Here is a 20,070-nt window from a genome sequence, read left to right on the forward strand (position 1 = left end):
GAGGGTTTGACTTTCAAGTCTTCCGATCACATTAATTTAAGCATCTGCCCCATTGTTAGAAATTACCTAGAATGCTCTATTGCCTGTGAAACCTATTCTTTGTCCAATACTGAAAGATACAACATCATTACTGACTTAGGCCTTTCTCCATTAACCATGTTAGTCATCCTACCTGATGTCGTGGAAAGAGTGTGTGCTTTGGGGTCCCCGGCATTAACTTTCCACTGCCCAGTGGGAAGATGAGTCACTGCTTTATTTCTTTCTTAATCAGGATCAAAGGAGCCCAGGGATAAAGAAGTCATAGGGCAGTTACGCACGCATGTGCGTCTGTGTGTGAGTGTGTGTGTGTGTGTGTGTGTGTGAGAGAGAGAGATTTTTGTTGTTAATGGAGGTGTGACACTTGGTGGTAAGCATGGGTGCTCGGCACTGGAGCTGTTGTAAAAGCCTTGGCAACACTGTGGAGCAGGTGCTCATCCCTACCTGATGAATAGGCCGACTTAGTGTAGTTGGAGAAGGATGCACGGGTGTTCTTATCTTGGGAATAGCAAGAACATAAAAATAGATTAATATCCTTCGAGCGTGAATGAAAAGGATGACAATGGAAGTTCTGCTGTGAGCTCTCCACCCCTTACAGGTCTAGCTCATTTTGAGAAGTGAAACAGCTTACTCCAAGGTTCCTTGCTGAAGATATGCTTTCAGGAATTTCTATTCCTTTCAACTGCATCTTCCCTACCTTAATCAAATGCATCAGTGGTAACATGGAATCGGCTTGCCTTTCATGAAATCTCACATTTCAAATGCAGAGAATCAATTGTCATTGAAAATGCAAAAGTATTTGCAGTTCTGTGTGGATTGGCCAGCAGGGTGGTGCGCTCTGTGGGTAATTCGGTATAATCCAGAATCGGATTTACTCAGCCACGGAGTAAATTCAGATGACCTGTGGGAGAAGGTACACCTTTGAGAAGGGAGTTCATCCTTCCAGGTGTATGAAGCACCTTTTAATAAGCCCAGAGGCACACCTCTAAGGCCAGCGGGGGAAAGAGATATAAGTAACTAAGCCCCTCACTGATTGAGACACGCTCCCCAGTTGCTGATAAGAGACAACTCCTCTTGTTCCAGGTTGGGCTCACTTCCCCTTGGTTAGCTCCGGCCAAATTAGGACCTATGTCTTGTAAATGGAACTAATTTTGGAGAAGACCACCCTTAATCAGAAAAAAAAAAGCCATCTAAAATTTAAAAGAACTCATTCAGTAACTAGAATTCCCCTTTAAACTGCTGTCACATAGAGTTACTTCGGGCCAGTTTTGATGAATGCATAAACAGCATTTGTCACAAACGTGATCAACTACATATAAATGCACAACTCAAAACCACTTGAAAATAGTCTCTCCCTTAAGTAGGTTAAGCATCCCCTCTAAATCTTGTATGCATTTTTAATGTCCTTAGCGCCTCCTGTTAAATAGTGCTAGGTAGAATCCAATCTGTGTCAGCCCTTGTCTGAATCATACTTACAAATTCGGCTTCAGTGGCGCACTGTGAATGAATCTGTGAAGTATCTCCTTGCATTACCGCTCTTCATACATCAAAGACTCTTTTTGAACTCGGTAATTATAGGAAGGAAAAAAACACGTTTTAGTGCTACCTGAGAGTTCTTATTAATATTACCTTTGAAACGACTAATTATGTTACCCATAAAGATTGGGGAAAAGTATTATGTAACTGACTCATTAAAGAAGACCTTTCATAAACTTTGATCCTCTCTCCTCCTCCCCAAAGCTCTCCTTTCTTTCCACTATTGCATTGATTTTTATTTTGGATGTTTATATACGAAAATGTCTGATGAATACGACACATGCTAGCACCCTCCTGCTTCCCAAACTTTGTCATCTCTGGTGCCAAGATATTGAGCATGTGATTTAATTATCCTTACTCTTTGGGTGAAGCATGTTGGCCATGAGCCCTAAGATTCCAGTAAGATTTGAACAGCGACTCTCTTCAAACTGAGTGCTTGAAGGAATTGAGAAGGTGCCCCTGCTGATAACGGAGATCAGGAGCCCAAGGGGCTCCTCCTACTTTTGAGACTTGGACTCACAGACACATTGTGTGTACAGCTGGGTGGAATGGTGCCACCAATCTCATAGTAACCTTCTCTATGAATGAGAAAGAATTCTCGGCTGCCTCTTCTTTGCATGGGAAAAGCAACGGCATGTGCCCAATCTTGTCACTGTTAGGCTACGCCCAGAGAAATGAGTATCGGAGTTTCCAGAATGCGGGTGGTGACAGTGCTGCCCTCCCTTGAGCTGCAGATCACACCTGATCCATGATACCACGAGTTAGAAGAGCCCCAGGCCATCAGGAGTCCTTCCTGGGAGCACCTAAGATAGTTGACAGAATGCAGAACTCAAGCATTAGAAGAAAAGTTGAGGGTTCCCAATGAATGAACAAACACGCGGCAAATATCTTAGACTAGAGAAATGGCAACACCAGGGGACAGAGCTGCTGTCTTCCAACAGCTGAAGGCTTGTCGTGGAAAGGAAGAGGGGACGTGTTCGGTGCAGTTCCAAAGTACCATCCATAGGCAGAAGCTCCTGGGAGACAGGCATTTGGCTCACAACCAGGAAGAATAGTATGGTCAGGCTGTGTCAATGCGGGACCGGCTGCTTCCAGCATGAGTGAGCTCCCTGTCACTGGTGCTGTGCAGGTGGATGTTGGATGGCCCTGTGTGTCACAGGTTGCCTTCCAACAGCAGTGTGGGCCAGGGGAATGGAGTGAATGAAGTTAAGTTCCCCTGAAAACAATTAGGGCAACTAAGTCAGTAAGTATTTATAAAGGGCCTTGCTATATTGAGTGACAAGAAGGTGTTTGATTTTCTCAATGCCCCAAAATAAAGTTGCTTTGTTTTTCCTCACCAGGAGATGACCCATTCCTGGCCTGTTCCTCTCACTGCCATGCATACTTCTGGAAACTCTGAGAAGAATACACTTTCCATCCCAGGACAGGTCAATTCTCTTCCTTCCTCCCTTTTCCTTTATCTAGTTTAATTGTACTGGTTTTCCCATTGGAGTCTTCAAAATAAAAATGGCCTTGGTGTTCTGGGGTCATAAAATCAAGGCTTCCTCTTGCCCCTTGGGGTGTTAGTAAAAATCCTGTTTTTACCGAGAGTCTTCCGGAGCATATATCCCCAGACACTGGCATGCGTAGCACGCTACCTACAGCACGGCCACCGTGCTCCTTACTGTGTCCAGACCTGAGGAGTTAGAAGCGGGAACTCATCTCTTAAGAAAACCAAACAAATGATAGAGCAGCAACATCCAAGACTTTAAAAAAATTTTAATATTTACTTAGAGAGAGAGAGCGCGTGCACACACACACATACATACATACACACACACACAACACACACACAGAAGTGGGGGTGGGCAGAGAGAGAGGTAGATACAGAATCCAAAGCAGGCTCCAGGCTCGGAGCTGTCAGCACAGAGCCCAGTGTGGGGCTCGAACCCACAAACTGTGAAATCATGACCTGAGCCAAAATCAGATGCTCAACCAACAGAGCCACTCAGCCGTCCCCATCCAAGACTTTTTAAATGAAAAAACCTATACTCTTCACTCTAATGGATCGATTTTCAATTTTGTATATCACCTTCCAGTCCTTGCACACAAGCACACAGATCTTTACACACCAACACATCATATTGACAAAATTTCTTTTACAGTTCCATTGTCAAATGTTTCATTTTTTCCCCTCATTTGCTCCCAGTGAGAATTTTCTCTCACCATCAGTTTCTAAAATGCCTAAATAACCATGGCTATTCTAATAACACACTTTAAAAGAAAAAGGAATGTCTTTCTCCTGTCCTTCCTTCCGTCCAATTAAACATCCATTCATCCATCCATCCATTTATTCAGAAACCGTTTTCTGAGGACATACAACAGACTTAAAGTTAGGGATGAAGAAGAGCCCTCTACAGATTTTGAGCTAAATGACACAACAATGTAGAAAATGTATTCATCGAGAGTAAAAGGTTCAGAGAAGGATCTAGCAGTCCCTGGATGTGGAGGAAGTGCTCACAGAGCTGGTGGCATTTGCAGGGTGCTCACAACTTTGAGGGGCAGAAAAGGGCCCAGAGAAGAACACTCCATGCAGAAGAACAGGACGGCAAAGACACGGTGAGGTGAGGGGTCGCGGTGCGATCCACGCTGGTGTGGTGTCACGGAGCTGGCTCAGAGTCATGTGACGGGAGGGCGGAGAAAGATGAGCCCCTGGCCAGCAAGTGCATGTCTATGAAAGACCTCAAGTGCCAGCCAAGAAGTGTAGACTTTATTTGTAGAAGGAGAAACCCAGCCAGATCCTTCAGTTTTTAGGGCCATGAGATCCACAATAACATCGGCCTTAACTGCATTCAGTTGTCCCCTCCTACCTTTGCAAGGGGTCAGAAGTAAGTGAGCAGCAATCCTCTGTGTCCGTGTCCGGTGTGTCATTCCCTCCTGTATGCCTGCCCACTGCCCCTGCTTACACCACCCCGGGCTGGCGTCCGCCTCCCTGGCATCCTAGGCAAGGGATCAGCTGAGCCGTTTCAGGCACTGAATCTGACACTTATACAGCAATTGTAGTGTTTTCAGCTGCGTTCTCCAATTTTAGAGATAATTTGCGCAAGTTGCGATTTTGACATTTACCAGTGTATACAATAGAACCGGTTGTTTAAATGGGCTTTTGTAGTAAGTGCACAATTTGGAATCAGGCACAATTTGCATTTTCTGCCAATTATCTGTGCTTCCATCGACCCCATGATAAAGGTAGAAGCGACTGGGTTAAAATGGTGAGACCAGGATGCCTACACACTCACTCTTTTGTTTCCCTTGGTTCCTGCCAAAATGTTGGTTTGAAAGAAAACTACATTTTAAATATCAGTAATGGCATCAGCAACATAATGCCACGACGTGCCTCTCTGTGTTCTAAGCACATAATATCTAGCAAATGGTTCAATCCTCGCTGCAACCCTAAGAGATTGGTGCTTTGACTCTCCCTAATTCATAGAGGAGGAATCTGAGACACAGAGTAAAGTAATGTGCCCCAAAGGACCCCGCTAGTCCAGCAGGGAACCAGGCTTTAGTTTCAGGTGTTCCGGCGATGTGTTTATCAGACATATTTACATATGGCTTGGTTCAAATTCCATCTTCCAAAATGGGGACATATACAGTAAAAACACGTGACTTGGGTGAGCCCCCTTTTCTCAGTGCTTGCACTGGAACAAGGTGATACCACCCTCCCAGGAAGCATCCATCTCGTACATTCGTGGCGGAGCTTGTGCAGCCTTTGGAGCTGCAGACATGACTGCTTTTTAAATTTTTGTTTTAATGTTTTGTTTTGTTTTTGAGAGAGACAGAGAGAGAGCATGAGCAGGGGAGGTTCAGAGAGAGAGAGGGAGACACAGAATCTGAGGCAGCTCCAGGCTCTGAGCTAGCTGTCAGCACAGAGTCCAACATGGGGCTCAAACCGACCAGCCTTGAGATCATGTCCCGAGCTGAAGCCGAACGCTTAATCGACTGAGCCACCCAAGAGCCCTGACATGACTGCTTTTAATCGTGACTCTGCCAATTGCTGGCTAGGTGGTCCCATTCAAGTTCTTCTGAGCCTCAGTTTCCCCATCTGTACCATCTGTGAGGAGGTGTGTGTGCACGGGCACACTATATCTTCCCATTGGATTTTTTGGGTCAGAGTCAGTGATTCTACAAACTTACAAAAGCAGACACCGTTGAAAATTCCCAACTTACTTAACTTTACTTATCCATCCCAAATCGAAGGTGCCATGTTTTCTCATAGAGAATGGAAAAACTGACAAGGAAGGGAATACCGTGCTAAGCAGAAGTGAGGGAACTAATAGCGTCCTCAGGGGACGTTCAGTCAAGGCTTCATGGGGGAATCAAACTCCAGACAGAAGCTGGCTTTTAGATTTTTTAAACAGTTAGGATTTTCAAAAGGAAAAGAATGTAAATATTGTTATGAGTATTAGGAGCTATATGAATTATGTGAAATAACATGGGTGATATGAATTCAAATTTCAGTGTCTGTAACCCAAGCTTTCTTGGAATCCAACCACGCTAATTCATTTATGTATTAGCTATGACTGCTGTCACGTTACAACGGCAGAGTTGAATATTATGACAGAGGCTACATGCCCCCCAAAGCTTAAAATATTTAGTCTCCGTCCCGTTATAGGAAAAGTTGGCCAATCCCTGCTCTAGAATCTAGATCCTATGGGAGCATCTCATTGTAGGATTATCAAGGCTGTTATTTAAAATAGCCTCACAGAACTTTGTGAACACAATTTGGCGTCGTTATCCTCTATTACTAAAATTACTTGTATGACATGTCTATGAACGAAATTCACAGATTGAAATCAGGCATTTTCAAAATGTTAGATTATGTGCATCAACAATTATTGCATGAAGCTATTTCCAATCAGGGTTGTGTGTTTGTACAGTAACTAGGATAATATCCAGAGGTGTTTCATTTTTTTGGAATTCTGGTTTTAAAAAGGGTTACCCAGCTTAACATTAAAAGTGGTATCAAGAATATGTAACTCCAATGACTCAAATTCAGTAAATAACATAACCCTCGAATTCGTTTCATGAATCACTGCTGTGATGCTTTGAACAACTGATGGCACCGGTCTAAAGTCCTGAATTCTTGGATGAAGTTTAAAACTTCAGTCCAGATTTCTGGGCCTGGTACAATGACTGGCTACATGTTTCACTCTCTGATCAAGTATTTGATTTACTTGACTTTCTAATTTGTTATTCAATTCCTAAGGATATATAAGCCCAATCTTCCTCATACGATCGTGATGAAATCCCTTTAAAAAAAAATAAAAGGTAGAAATATTGGTATATAGTTGAAGACATACAAATGGTTAACCACTGGGAAATGAGGTATTGTAGATTATTGAAATTCTTGGATAACTAAAGGCTACCCTTCCATAGGAATCATGTAATACTAATCTTTCTGAGGTGTAATTAATATTTTTCTGACTTCTTATAAAAATTATCCTGAACATGCTTTAGTCTTTCTCGATAACTGAGACATTACGATGAGCACTGGCTATTGAACTATGCTGTAGTACTGCACTGTGCTGTAAATTATGCCCTCGGGAGCTATTAAGATGGGCAGGAATGCTTGCCTCTATATTAAATGGCCGTAGACTCTTGTGCTTTTTAAGTTCTGACTTTGCTGTGTCACTCTCTGGCCCCTTGCACTGTCGTTTCTCATGTCTCCGTGTTCCCAGTGGCTGTGCCTCTAGTCCTGTTTCCTCTTCCTCGCCATCTAGGATTTGCTAATGAGTAGGAATCAAATGGCCAAGCTTGTTAGAGTTTTCCATCAAAAATCAATTCTCTATTGAGTGGGGGCGGGGAAACCTTTGAGCAGCAATCTGCATGAGCTTTGTGATAGCTCTTTAGTTGAGAGGCCTTTTCCATTTCTTGTGGAGTTTATCGTAGTCTTACGGAGTAGAGATCTTGCTGGAAGTGAAGTCTCCTGGGCAACAGAATCATGCTAAATAGGTAGCAGAACTCACTTTCTGTGAAAGCACAGTGTTACTGTTCTTGATTGCTTTTCTTAAAGACAAATGATACCGTGATTCTATTTTTCTTCTGTAGGGTGGCAAGATTCAGCTGAAGAAGTGGATTACTCAAGGCAGTGATTGACTAACTGATTCTTGTATTTACTTGAATTCATGGTCTCCCTTTTGAGGCTCTTGTCTTGGAGTCAGGATTCTCTCCCATATATCATTGCGTGCCTCAGCCTTTAAGTTTCGTCAGGCCCCACACAGGTGTGCTGTGCTCCCCAAAAGCCCGCTGTGTCTACATCTGTGTTCTTCACAAACAGTGAATGAATTGTGTGCAGGAAGACTTTCAAGTCAAATTCAAATCCCTCTAAATAATGTGCTCCACTAACCTATTTCAGATTGCTTCCTATACTTCACCAAATTTGTAATGAAGTCTTAAGAACCCAAATTTGTAAAGAGGTGTGAAGAACCCTTCTCTTGTGAAAATGAGACCCGTCTATTACACATGTATCACAGCAAAGGTAGAATATTGGAGTGGTTACTATAAAAAGGAGCAACTGAGCAAATCTATTAATTATGGCCTTGTTTACGCTTCTCCAAAAACCATGATTGTTTGTTTGAACCGGGGCCCCTTTACTTCCTTAGAGACATCATGGCCTGGCTACATGAGAAATTAAATACTTGAATCTCACACATGTGGATCATTTGTTCCCATGTTGTGCACATTTCCAAATAGACACCGTTCTTACTTATAGTTCTGATGAAATGGCGGTTATGGTCATGTTGCAGCAGGTTCAACTAGCAACTCTTTACTCTTCGAATAGAGCTCCAGACAGAAGCCTAATTACTGGAATTGTTAACAGCGGTTTCTTTGTGCAAACATTAGCCAAGTCCTATCTCTTGTTCCCTTTGTATCATTTAACTAATATCTATATTATGTGTGTTCTTCCTTGTAGGAATCCCAACATCTGACCCCAGGATTCGCCTTACAAAGTAGGTGTTTTAAAAAATAATTCTTCTCAATCCAAACATTCACGGCCTTTCCCCCTCCCCCTTTCATTTAATATCATTAAAACATGGATTAACAATAGCAAAAAGAGTCATCCTGTGATTCATCCCATTGACCCCTTTATTTTATTCATGTGTTATTGGTGGTGGGATGCTGTGAAAACATATAACTGGAAGGCTGCATGTGTGAAGACCAGTTGCATCGAGACTGATCATTTGACAGTGGGAAACACGGATAGTAATTGTGGTGCCTTTCTTTTCAGAGTGGAGTGACCCGACCACCAGAGCATCTACAAAGTCAGTACCGCTCGAGTCGTAAGTACTTTGGTTTCCAAAACAGGCTTCTGCGGGGGCATCTGGTAAGGGAATGGTGCCTCGGTGCTGGGCGAATCTTGTTCTCTGTCCTGCTCCTTGACAATAAGAACCTTGACTCCTAATAATTTGGAGTTCAGTTAGAGAGGAGAATGAGATTCCATAATAAGCGAGTGACAGTAAAAGTGAATGAGATCACCATTAGACTCTGTAATGATGTAAATACAGGTTGGACTAGTACCTGGAATATGAAATCAACTATGATTCTTGACTGGTTGTTTGAACATTATGTAACTTCAGCCGCAGACATCATTAGACACAATATTCTGACACCCTGACTAAGATGGAGAAAGGACATGTCTTGGCAACCATGTTTGCAGGTCATCTGGGGACTGTATGCTAAAGGCAAACAAGGACAGCCTGGAAGAGATCAAATAAGAGATTACATGGCGCTGGGTTGAAGTTCAGAAGCCAGGGCCCTATGATTCACTCAGCACCATCTTCATTTCTTATTAATGTTAACTGAAGGAGGGGTATGGAGAAACCAATTTCCTCAGATTAATTATTGTAGATTTTGTAATACCCATTTGTCCAAGAACGTATCAAGAGAGTATTTCTCTCACAACTTCTTTCATTCCTAATAATAGAAAATGAAACTCGACTTTTCTATGTGAGTAATAGTCACCTACTTGAAAATTTTCAAAATGAAATAATTTATGACGTTCAAGTGGTCTAATGGCACACTTGAAGTGAATTGCTCACCTTTTGGAAGATCACGAATAATTGCATAAAACAACTGGGAATGACTCCCCACGTAGACCAAAGCTCTGCAGAAGTCAATGGCATGTCCGTGTTCCTGTTTCTATTTGACAGCAAAGTTCCCAAAGCCGTGACCCCATCGCCAGTGTTCTTATTTGGTTTTCTGGCCTTATCTGCGCCTTCTAATTCAAAGTTCAATTTCAGCAACCAAGAATTCTCATTTAAAGAAGTGAGAAAAAATAAGAAAAGGGGAAAATAAAACCTATTCCTGAATTAAAGACTAAATTATATGGAAACACAAATCAAAATCATCTTTGTTATTGTTCATTTCAGTGTTTCCATTCATAGCTTTTTGACTTGCCCTTTCCCTTGTCATTCCAGTAAACAATAGATCTTATTCTCCTACCTTACCTTTCTCCCATTAAAATGTCATTAAAATTCATACACACACACACACACACGCGCGCATGCATGCACGTGTGACTGTGCACAAGCAGTTAGGGAATCAACCCATGTTTCCAAACATGAGAAAATAAAAAAAACATTTTTCCCACTGTAAAATGATCTTACTCCTAAAGCAAGAGTATTAGGCTCCTGCTGTGAAATATGCTGATTTCCATACAGACCATAAAATTCAATATTTCAATAGTTTGTAACTAACAGAAATAAACTCGTCAATTGTGATTTATAGTTAGAGGCTGCATTTCCAGAAAATGGCACTTCATAGCACAGGGATATACTGTGTAATTCAGTAGGACTAAGGTTCTCTATAGGAAGCATCGATAAAACTAGAAGACACAGAGTTCATTTCCTGAAAGAGCCACTCTCTTTTTGGCTGCTGATCTAAAGACTGAGCATTGTCCAACAGACTTTGGCTGGAATGAGTTTGCTTCTTTATGGTAGGGTATAGGTTTAACAAAGGACAGATAGAGGTATAATAATTATTTTTGTTTTTAGCTTCCAAATGGTTATCTGCTTAGCCAATACTATCACTCTCCCATATTTGACTACTGTGTGATTTTCAAGCCAGGGTCTAGGATTTTCCATGGGGCAGGGTAATCCTAGGCAACTAAGAGCATTCTGTATGTCGACAAACTGCTGGTAGCCTGAGTTTGGTGGGAAACAACCCGTCAGTTGGCCCTGTTGCAGGAGAGATTCCTTCCCGAGGTCAACGAATGTCCTGGACACGCACCCGCAACCTACTGCAGTAAGAGAGAGGGGAGTCTTATAGGCAGAATCCCTTAATTACTGGGATACTTTATTAGTGTTCCTCATCTGGCCTTCTTTTCCCCAGTTGAAGAAATGTAGATCTTCCATTTGGGCCTGTATTGTTTGTAAGGAGAGCATGCATTGGTAGCAGGTTCAAGAACACTGATCCTAGTATGTCCGAATGCAACCTGGGAACTAGCAGGCTCCCTCTGTGTTCATGACAGTCACTGCTCTCTCTGGGCCTGACCCCAGCTGTCTGACTGGCTTTTGGAAAACTGGGTCTTTTCCTCACTCGGTAGATTTGATTGACAAACAGTGCTTTTTACAGGATGTCCATCCAGGAGATGACATTCTGCCTGCTCTGGCTAGAACTCTCTCTGCCCATCGAGGCAAGAGCATTAGCCTTGGGGAGCCCCAAGACCTGAGTTTTCATCTCTGTTCATGGTAGTTATAGAGTACTGGGGGAAGGGAAGCACTGACCTAGGATTCAGAGGATATGAGTGTGAATCATGGGGGGCATGTATTTTTATTTCAGAGTATACAGATTGAGCTCCTTAAGGGAAATTAAGCAAATTAATGAGCTACACATATATGTGTAAAGGTACACATGCAAACATTTGTCAGAATTCAAATGTGAACCAGTTATATTTTTTGAACAAGTTATACTCTTTAGTAATTAGACTTAACAACATGAAAATGACTTTACCTTTCACCTTCAATAATTTATGTAGGAAAGATTACCAAACAATGGAAACAGGTTTCACCCAAGTCTTCTAAATCCAGTGGAGTTTCTAGCCTCTTTCCAAAAAAGGTCTCTCTCCAAAAAAGGGTGGGGCATGGATGTGTGAAGGTCAAGTTGTATTTCTCAGGGCTCTAGAGTTGTGTATTTGTGCAGTAATACCATGTCCAGTCTGCCTCTGAAGGATCCATTTATTTCAATTACGAGATTCAGGGATTGAATATAAACATTGGACAGTATGTTACCTTCTAGTTTCTTAATGAAGTCATTAAGGACTGATGGAGAAGAAAACTGAAACCAAACCCAAAGAATTTGGATTTTCATTGCGAGTTGGAATGCTTCATCTAGTTTATAACATCTTGTCAATTCCTTGTCCTTGTACAGTGGCTTTATAAAAATACTTGACCTTGTTGATCTTTTATGAGCCATCCTACATAGGAACAGGTAAGATGTATTCAATTGTCCTGAGAGGCAGTTTCAGACAGCATCCATGAGCTCAAGGGTGTCCATCTAGTCAGTCCTTGACATCAGCTAATTCTGTGAGTACTGTTTAGAAGATAGAAGCTCCAAGTGTCCGGTGCCTTTGTTATACTTGGTTGTTAGCATCTGGACCCTGTCCAGCTGGAAACTGTCCAGACCCCCTTTTAATTAAGCAGCTCCTGTGTTTTAAGCCATGCTGTCTTGAATGCCTGGAAGTTTTCATAAAAGCCCAATAGGAAGGCAGATGTGGCCAAAATGCTGTTCTTTCCTTGCCATAAAACCAGTTCTTTTACTTGTAGTGTTAGCGACAGGTTTTAAAACCTCCCAGCCATGGACCTAGAGACCTGAGAAAAGGTGTTGCGGACACAGACTAGTTGTGGCCAGTCTCAGTTTATCTGTGGGTGATGGCCATGTACACCACATGAACAAGTCCTTGAGTGTAGCACTAGTTAGGAGGAAGAGGAATTACACCATCACAGGAAGGGCAGAGGTCTATGGCAGTAATCATTGTGCTGTTGAGTGTGAGCACCGGGCCAGGTCCTAGGGCCCATGCTAAGTGTTCTTACACGTATCACCTTACTGTGCTTGCCAGCCAGCCATAATTGGAGGGGCTCCAAATTATTTCCATGGTATAGCTGAGAAAACCAAAGCTAAAATACAGTCCCTCCTCGTGAAGTGTGCGCAGTCCAGCATGAAGACAGACTGATCTTGCACACTTACCTTGAATGCACACGCTGGCTGTGAGTGCACAGAGGGCCAAGTGGATGACACCATTCCTTAGCAAGAGAGCCTGAATGTAGGCCTCATACTCCCACCAGAGTGCCCATCATCGTGTACTCTCATGAGCTCAGGGATTTGGGACACCACATTGGGCATTTTGAACCTGGAAGACTTGTACAGCTGACGTTAGTGGGAAGGAGTCCCACAATAAATTATAGCAAAACGTGGTCAAATTGATCCTTTCTTTTTTTTTAATTTTTTAACGTTTATTCATTTTTGAGACACAGAGAGTGACAGAGCACAAGCAGGGGAGGGACAAAGAGAGAGGAGACACAGAATCCAAGGCAGGCTCCAGGCTCCAAGCTGTCAGCACAGAGCCCAATGCGGGTCTCCAACTCATGAACCGTGAGATCATGACCTGAACCGAAGTCAGACACTTGACCTACTGAGTCATTCAGGTGCTCCAATAAAGCATTATTTCTTGTCTTCTTTTTGTGTTAGGAAGAGTGAATGGAAAGATTATTAGAATCTTTTCCAGTTTATTATAACCACTAACAAGCATTACATTATTTCTTAGGTGACTTAAAAAAATTTTTAACCAAAAATAAACCAAGAAAAGCCCTCACATTCACCACCCTGCCCATCCTAGCTAAATTTTTCTCATTGAAAATGTTGTTTTGGGGCACCTGGGTGGTCCTGTCAGCTAGGCATCTGACTCTTGGTTTTGGGTCAGGTCATGATCTCATGCATGGTTTGTGAGTTTGAGCACCGCATCGGGGTCCGTGCCGACAGTGCAGAGTCTGCTGGTGCATCCTCTCTCTCAAAATAAATAAAGTTAAAACAAAAGAAAATGTTTGTTTTGAGAATGAGATTTGAGATTTGAGAATGGCCGGGCTTACTGTGGAGCACATCTTCCCTAGTAATTTCATATACTCTTTTCTAAGTAGATGTTTGGTCTGCTTTTTAGATAAAATTCTGGTAGCAAAGTGACTGTGTAATGAGACAGGTGAAAAAGGACTGTGATTTTCTTAATCAGATGAACTCTTACTTAGAGTATGTGACTTGGTACTTGGGATTTGGGAATGTCGATGATCAGTTTGCGGCTTACAAGAGCCCAACTGAACTCTCCTGATAAATGGGTAATCTCGATGAGTTCCAGCCTTTCCAGTTTTCAGACTGACATGTATGCCAACTCTTGCTTTGAACCTGTCTTGTATGCCCTGCATCTCAGAGCTTGCCAACTTTTCCTAAGGACTTAATATTTTTTTGGACGTTCTCCACCACATCAGGGAGAGCCACCTGGGAGCAGAGAAAACCAAATTTGGCAGCTTGTTCAAGCTGTGAATTAAAGGTAATTCACAGTTTGAAATGAATCAGCATGAGGTCCTTAAGTGTAATCAGACATCAAGAGGATTTTATTTTGAGGACTGTATATTGGCTAATGTGACAACAAGCAATATTGGCGTTTGGAATGTTCGCTGGGACAAGCACTGAAGATGCTTGTACTTGACAGGCGCCAAGACTGCGAGCAGGGGCTCTTTCAGCGGGAGCTCCGGGTTTCCACTTTCCCGACAAAAGCTCAACACATGGATGTTTTTTGTGCTCAGGTAGCATAAATCTCGAAAGATCAGAGTTGATTTTTGTGTTGTTTGTGTGCCCAAGATTCGTTTGCTTTTGGTGGATTGTGAGAATCTGTAATTAGAGACAAACCTGTCTTTCTCTTTCTCTCAGGCAAAAGTCAAGTATCTTTTTTTCTACCTGATTTGCAGCCATATTTATTCACTCATTCAAGCTTTCATTGCCTTTCAACAAAAATGCTTTAAGCCCTAGTGAGTAGAGCTCTGGGTGGAGCTCTGTGGTACATTCAGGATGAAACACCACACACTCTTCCCTCAAGGACCTCCCAGGTTAGCAAAGGTTAGAGTCACAGTGATGACACCAATACTTCAACTAACCCGAATCAACGGAGTGCCCACTATGTGCTGGCCACTTGGTCCCTTTGTAACAAGCCTATGGCAGGCACCTCATTATATTCCACAGAGGCAGAAACCAAAACCCAGAGGCATCGAGTGAGTTGCCCACAGAGTCAAAATAACAAAGCCAGAACAAGACAGACTTCAGAGCACATGCCCTTAACCTACACTAAAGCCATCCCATAGATACTTGGGAGACGTCCCTACTGACTTCCAGTCAGTTGTGATCTTGCCCAGGCATTAGGCCAAACTGGACCAACTGCCACTGCATGCCAGAATGATCCTTGTCAGGTCGGTTTACATCAGGGAGAGTATTCGATCTTAATACTATCACTGAGTCAGGTCTCGAATACACTGCCCAAGTGGACGTGGGCATTGTGTAGGCAAGTATGGGTCTGTCCTCAGCTCAGGGCCTACAGCCCAATCATGCCAATGTGCCTGGAAGATGCTTCCTTCAGAAAGGCAGATGGATCTGTGCCTGTAAGGGACTTATACTACCACGTCAAATCCCCGTAAAGTTGATTTCTGTGACTCGTGGCTGGAAGAGCATCTCTTTCCAGAAATCTCTATTTTTCCCATTAAAGCCAAAAGAAGACTACTGATATTTAAGTCTGTTTTCATGAATGGTTCAGACATCATCCTTCATGGTCACCAACTTGATTGATAACTGAAACATTGCTTTATGTCCTCATAGTGGAATAATTAAAATATATATTCCCAGTATGATCAACCAGTGGCTTATTTCCAAGCTCTCCTTGATGTTTTAAACGGTAACTGGGAGGGAAAGAGGTAATGCTGCTTGGAAGGCACTGATTAATAAGCAAGAGACCAAAGTGAAAATAATTCCAGCTATGTAATTGAACATAATGTTGTGATCACACACACACACGCACCACATGCTCTGTATCATGGAATGTCAGGTCCCTCTAATGCTGTCCAATCTAAGGAGATGCACACACACATATGCACACCCTTTTTTCAGTTACTGGATTGTAAAATGCTACCACCGGGGCTCCTTTCCCACGCACCGTGATTGATTATCATAAAGACTTTCACGCAATGCATTAGCGTCACGTAAGTGGCACGTCAATCCCGCTACATAGCCACAGGTGGAAAGAAAACAAGCTGAGCTCGGGGAAGATACTTGCCCAAAGTCTCTCAGCTAGAAATGGGGGAGCTGGGACTGGAAGCCAGAGTTCCGCGTGCCCAGTACAACTTGCTGACTTGTCCCCAGATGGCTGCAGGGCAGGAGTGCATCAACCAGAGTGCTGACAGATCTTCCAGGGGAAGAGGCGAGAGCAACAGAGTACACAAGCCCCTCGACCATTCCCAGAAATTAAAAAGAGACAAACCAACCAACCCGGCTGAGACGGGAGTAGCTGAGAAGGAACATCCACACCACTTCTAAACCATGTTCATTCTGCTTTCCCATCCTATCGCGCATTTCACAAGCAGCCAGATCCTTTGCCACAATTACATTATCAGGAATGTTCTGTTTAAATGGTCTGCTCATTATCAGGAACGTTCTGTTTAAATGGTCTGCTCATTATCAGGAACGTTCTGTTTAAATGGTCTGCTCTTTATCAGGAACGTTATGCTTGCAAGCATCTATAGTATTCTACCAACACTGCGCGCCCCATGCGTTGGGAAAGTGGAAGGGCTTTTAGCAGCTCTCGGAAGTTGAAAAATCCAACAAATGCCTTTCTCTGTGATTCATCCATCCACTTCAATAATGAGGACCCAAACAGGAAGTGGTCTCCAAGCTATTTGATTGACGTCTCCAAAGATGCTGCCAAGATGGGCACAGAGGGATGGAGGGACACTATGCCTTATACACCCAGCTGAACACGGTGTATTTTCTTTGTTACTCCCCGGGATCTTGGCACCCAGTACCTACCAGTGCAACCTTAATACGGCCCTTTGTTCCAAGTTCCACAGTGCCTGAGAGCGCAGTGAAGGAGATGAGGTGGGGCAGGGGGGGGTGGTGTCACGGTAGTGATTGGCACACCAGCCAGCCTATACTTCTGCCACCTCTGTTGCTCAGTTTTAGGACTAACCTCATTTCTGCATAGGTTGCCCACTTCTTAAAGTCCCAGATTCACATCTCAATATTGTAACAATGTGAAGTATTTCTAGATTTTCAAGAGGAAAATCCCACCCCCTACCCCCCCAAAAAAGCCCCAGTACTCATAATATCTAGAAATTATCTAAGATCTCTGGAAGCTGAAAGGGTTTTTCTAGGTGTCTCTGAAATCAGTTTTATATAACATGTAGTAAAGTGAGAAAGGAAGCATAGAAACCACACAGAAACACTGCTTGAGTAATTCTAACCCCCACCTCTAGGCACCTTGCTATGTTGTCACTATTGCTGCTACTGCTGTTATTGTCACCATTCCCAGGTGTGTCCTCTGAAGGTTCTCACCCTGAATGGCCACGGCTGCCCAGCCACTGCTAGAGCTAATGCCGAGCATCGGGCCTGCCTGGTGTCCCAAGGGACCCTGTGCCCTTTCTCTGCTACAGCCACAAACCACCTTTCATTTCCAACCCCTGTGTAAGAGTAAGCTGACTAACAGAGAAGGAGATTTCCTCTTAGCAGGTGAATGGTTTGCACAAGATCACAGACCTAGTTACTGAAAGAGCTAGAATTTCTCTCCAGGATTCTTAGATTATGAGACTCAGACTTGAATTTCTTATAGCAGCACTGCCATACCTGGATCACATTTCAGTTGAACAGTCCTTAATTGCTTTTTTCCTTTTTTGAAGCTTATTTATATATTTTGGGACAGAGAGAGCGAGCGAGTGAGCATGAGCAGGGGAAGGTCAGAGGCAGAGAGAGAGAGAGAGAGAGAGAGAGAGAGAGAGAGAGAGAGAGAGAGAGAGAAAATCCCAAGCAGGCTCTGTATTGTCAGCACAGAACCCCAGATGGGACTTGAACTCATGAACTGTGAGATCATGACCTGAGCTAAGACCTGAGCTAAAACCAAGAATTGGACACTTAATCAGCTGAGCCACCCAGGCGCCCCTCCAATCATTAACTGTTAAGTATAGAGGCAATTAACACTGCTAATCATAATGCTTTCTAGTCCCATGACGCTTTGCATTTGTACACATATAGTTACATTTGTTACATTTGGTCTCTTACTCAATCCTGGGAGCCGGGAGATGGGAAGTTCAAATCCTGGTTCTCTCTCACTTGGCACGTGATTTCATGACGTCACTTGGTGCTTCCTCGAGCCTTTGCTTCATCAGATAGAAAATGAGGAATCGCTAATTACTTAGATTCTGCTGTTGGATGAGCTCATGGAGCAGACTGCAGGCAGTTGTTTGCATTACTTCTCTCCCCACAATTGGAGTCCGGCAAGTACCACTCGGGTGGCGTAAGTGCGGTGCCGAGGCTCATACAACTTACAGTGTTGCAAGACTCAGTCCCAGACTTCTTGAGTCCTAGTTGAGTGCTCTGTTGGCTAATATCTGCCATTACATCTCAGAAGTGTGATACCAATGTGGTTTGAATCAAAGGATCAATTCCCAATGCTGACAGCACTTGACCCAAAATCAATCACCGTGTGTACCGCGCCTCCCCCTGGTTAGATTAGCGATGCCCAGCACATTCCTGAACGTTTCACCACGTTGACAAGACTGAGTGCATTTTCCCACCCACCTACTCACACCCAAGGTATCATTTATCCAATTTAGTGATAGTTTGAGAGTTTGTAGAAAAATTACAAACTTTCCCCGCAAATCGCATACCCTTTCTATGACCTCACGGTCTTAGAGCATGCAATCTGGGGTGAGGTCAGCCCTTTATCTTCATGCTTTTTGGGGAGTGCTCTCTTCTGAGATTCCAGTGAACCTGAAACTGTGATCTGCCTTGACCTTTATTCCTGGATTAAAAGTCGGGCATCCTTGAAACTTGAAATGAACCACAGGAAAAAATATGGAAAACTTCCAAAAATGTGGAGGTTAAAAACCACCCTATTAAGGAATGATTGCTCAAGAGCCCACATCATCAAGTGAATGGTAGGTAAAAAGATCCAGAAAGCAGGAAGGATCTAGAAGGTGTCAGTTACTTTCAATTACTACGAACCATTTTGATATATTTTATTCTTCTATTCCTCAATCCACTTTGAAGAGGTGGTATCCTAAGAAATATAAATACATGTGTGGGTGTGTCTGTGTACAGTTGTGTCACGGAAAGCAATGTAACGTAGAGATTGAAGTGGACAGGCTCTGGAGCCAGATTGCCTGGGTTCGAATCCCAGCTCCACCATTGTTTAGTCATGTGATCTGGGGCAAGTTGCTCAACCTCTCTGTGACTCAGTTTTCCTCATCTGTAAAATGGGGACAGTAATAGCACCTACATCACAGGGCTAAGCAATTGATGTGTTGATCATAGCATTTGGTACATCAGAAGTTCTCGGTAGATGTTAAGTATTGTTATTAATCATGCTCACGCTTAGTACTGTCATCATTACTGAGTGCTCTGGCTCCATGTCATTTGCACTACACTGCAATCTTTAGCCACTTGAGGAGCTTTGCACTCGGTTCCGAGTTGTCCAGAGGTTCCGAGTTGGAGCACCACCTCTCCATGGAACCTTTCCTCTGTTGGCCCACCTACCCTAGCACCTGAGGATAAAAACGGCAAATGACTGAAGTGTCTTCAACGCACATGCTTTTGGTGCTAGGCACATTCTTCCCCTTCTCGGAGCTCACCACGGCATCATATCGAAGCCACGGTTGTACTTTTAATTCTGCGATTGTTTCTAAAAATAAAAGCTGGGACTTATTAAGTGCCAGGCGCTGTGCTGAGTGTTGATATCTACTAGCTAATTGAACAGTCACCTGGCGGGGAGAGGCAGGCGCTGCTGTTATCCACCTCTTACATGGGAGGAACTGAGGCTCCTGAACTGAAGCCATGTTTTCACAGCCAATGACTATGGGGTCATGTCTTAGAACCCAGGTCTGGCTGATTCCGATAAGAGATCCCTGAACGCTGGCCTTCCTACCTGCCCATGGAATCACCTATCCCAGAATCCATCTGAAGTCGGTTGTTTTGGGAAATGCAATACCTCCTCAGACATAGTGGAGAGGACAGCAGAGGACCAGAGCCTGACCAAAGACGCGCTGTCCCCCTCATTCCCAGGATAGCCTCTCACCTTCTGTAAAATCCCCAGTGGGCTTCCTTCCTGAGTCATAGTTGTGAACCACTTGGTTCACAGGTATTTGAAGAACAACTTCTGAAATATCATAACAAGCGTGTTGGCAATATTCTAATCAGATAGAAAAGAATCCTTTTCTGGATTCC

At 43.3% G+C, this 20,070-nt stretch overlaps 1 protein-coding gene across 1 annotated transcript in view; it reads left to right on the forward strand.

The window, feature by feature from the left end:
- Positions 1-20,070, forward strand: part of AFF2 (AF4/FMR2 family member 2) — a 307,058-nt gene that overhangs the window by 158,727 nt on the left and 128,261 nt on the right. The window contains exons 4-6 of the mRNA XM_029930698.1: positions 2,913-2,999; positions 8,522-8,558; positions 8,837-8,888. Of these exons, the coding sequence (XP_029786558.1) occupies positions 2,913-2,999; positions 8,522-8,558; positions 8,837-8,888 (176 nt within the window). The remainder of the gene's footprint in view (positions 1-2,912; positions 3,000-8,521; positions 8,559-8,836; positions 8,889-20,070) is intronic.

The sequence above is a fragment of the Suricata suricatta genome, chromosome X, assembly GCF_006229205.1.
Source record: "Suricata suricatta isolate VVHF042 chromosome X, meerkat_22Aug2017_6uvM2_HiC, whole genome shotgun sequence".
In the NCBI taxonomy this organism is placed as follows: domain Eukaryota; kingdom Metazoa; phylum Chordata; class Mammalia; order Carnivora; family Herpestidae; genus Suricata; species Suricata suricatta.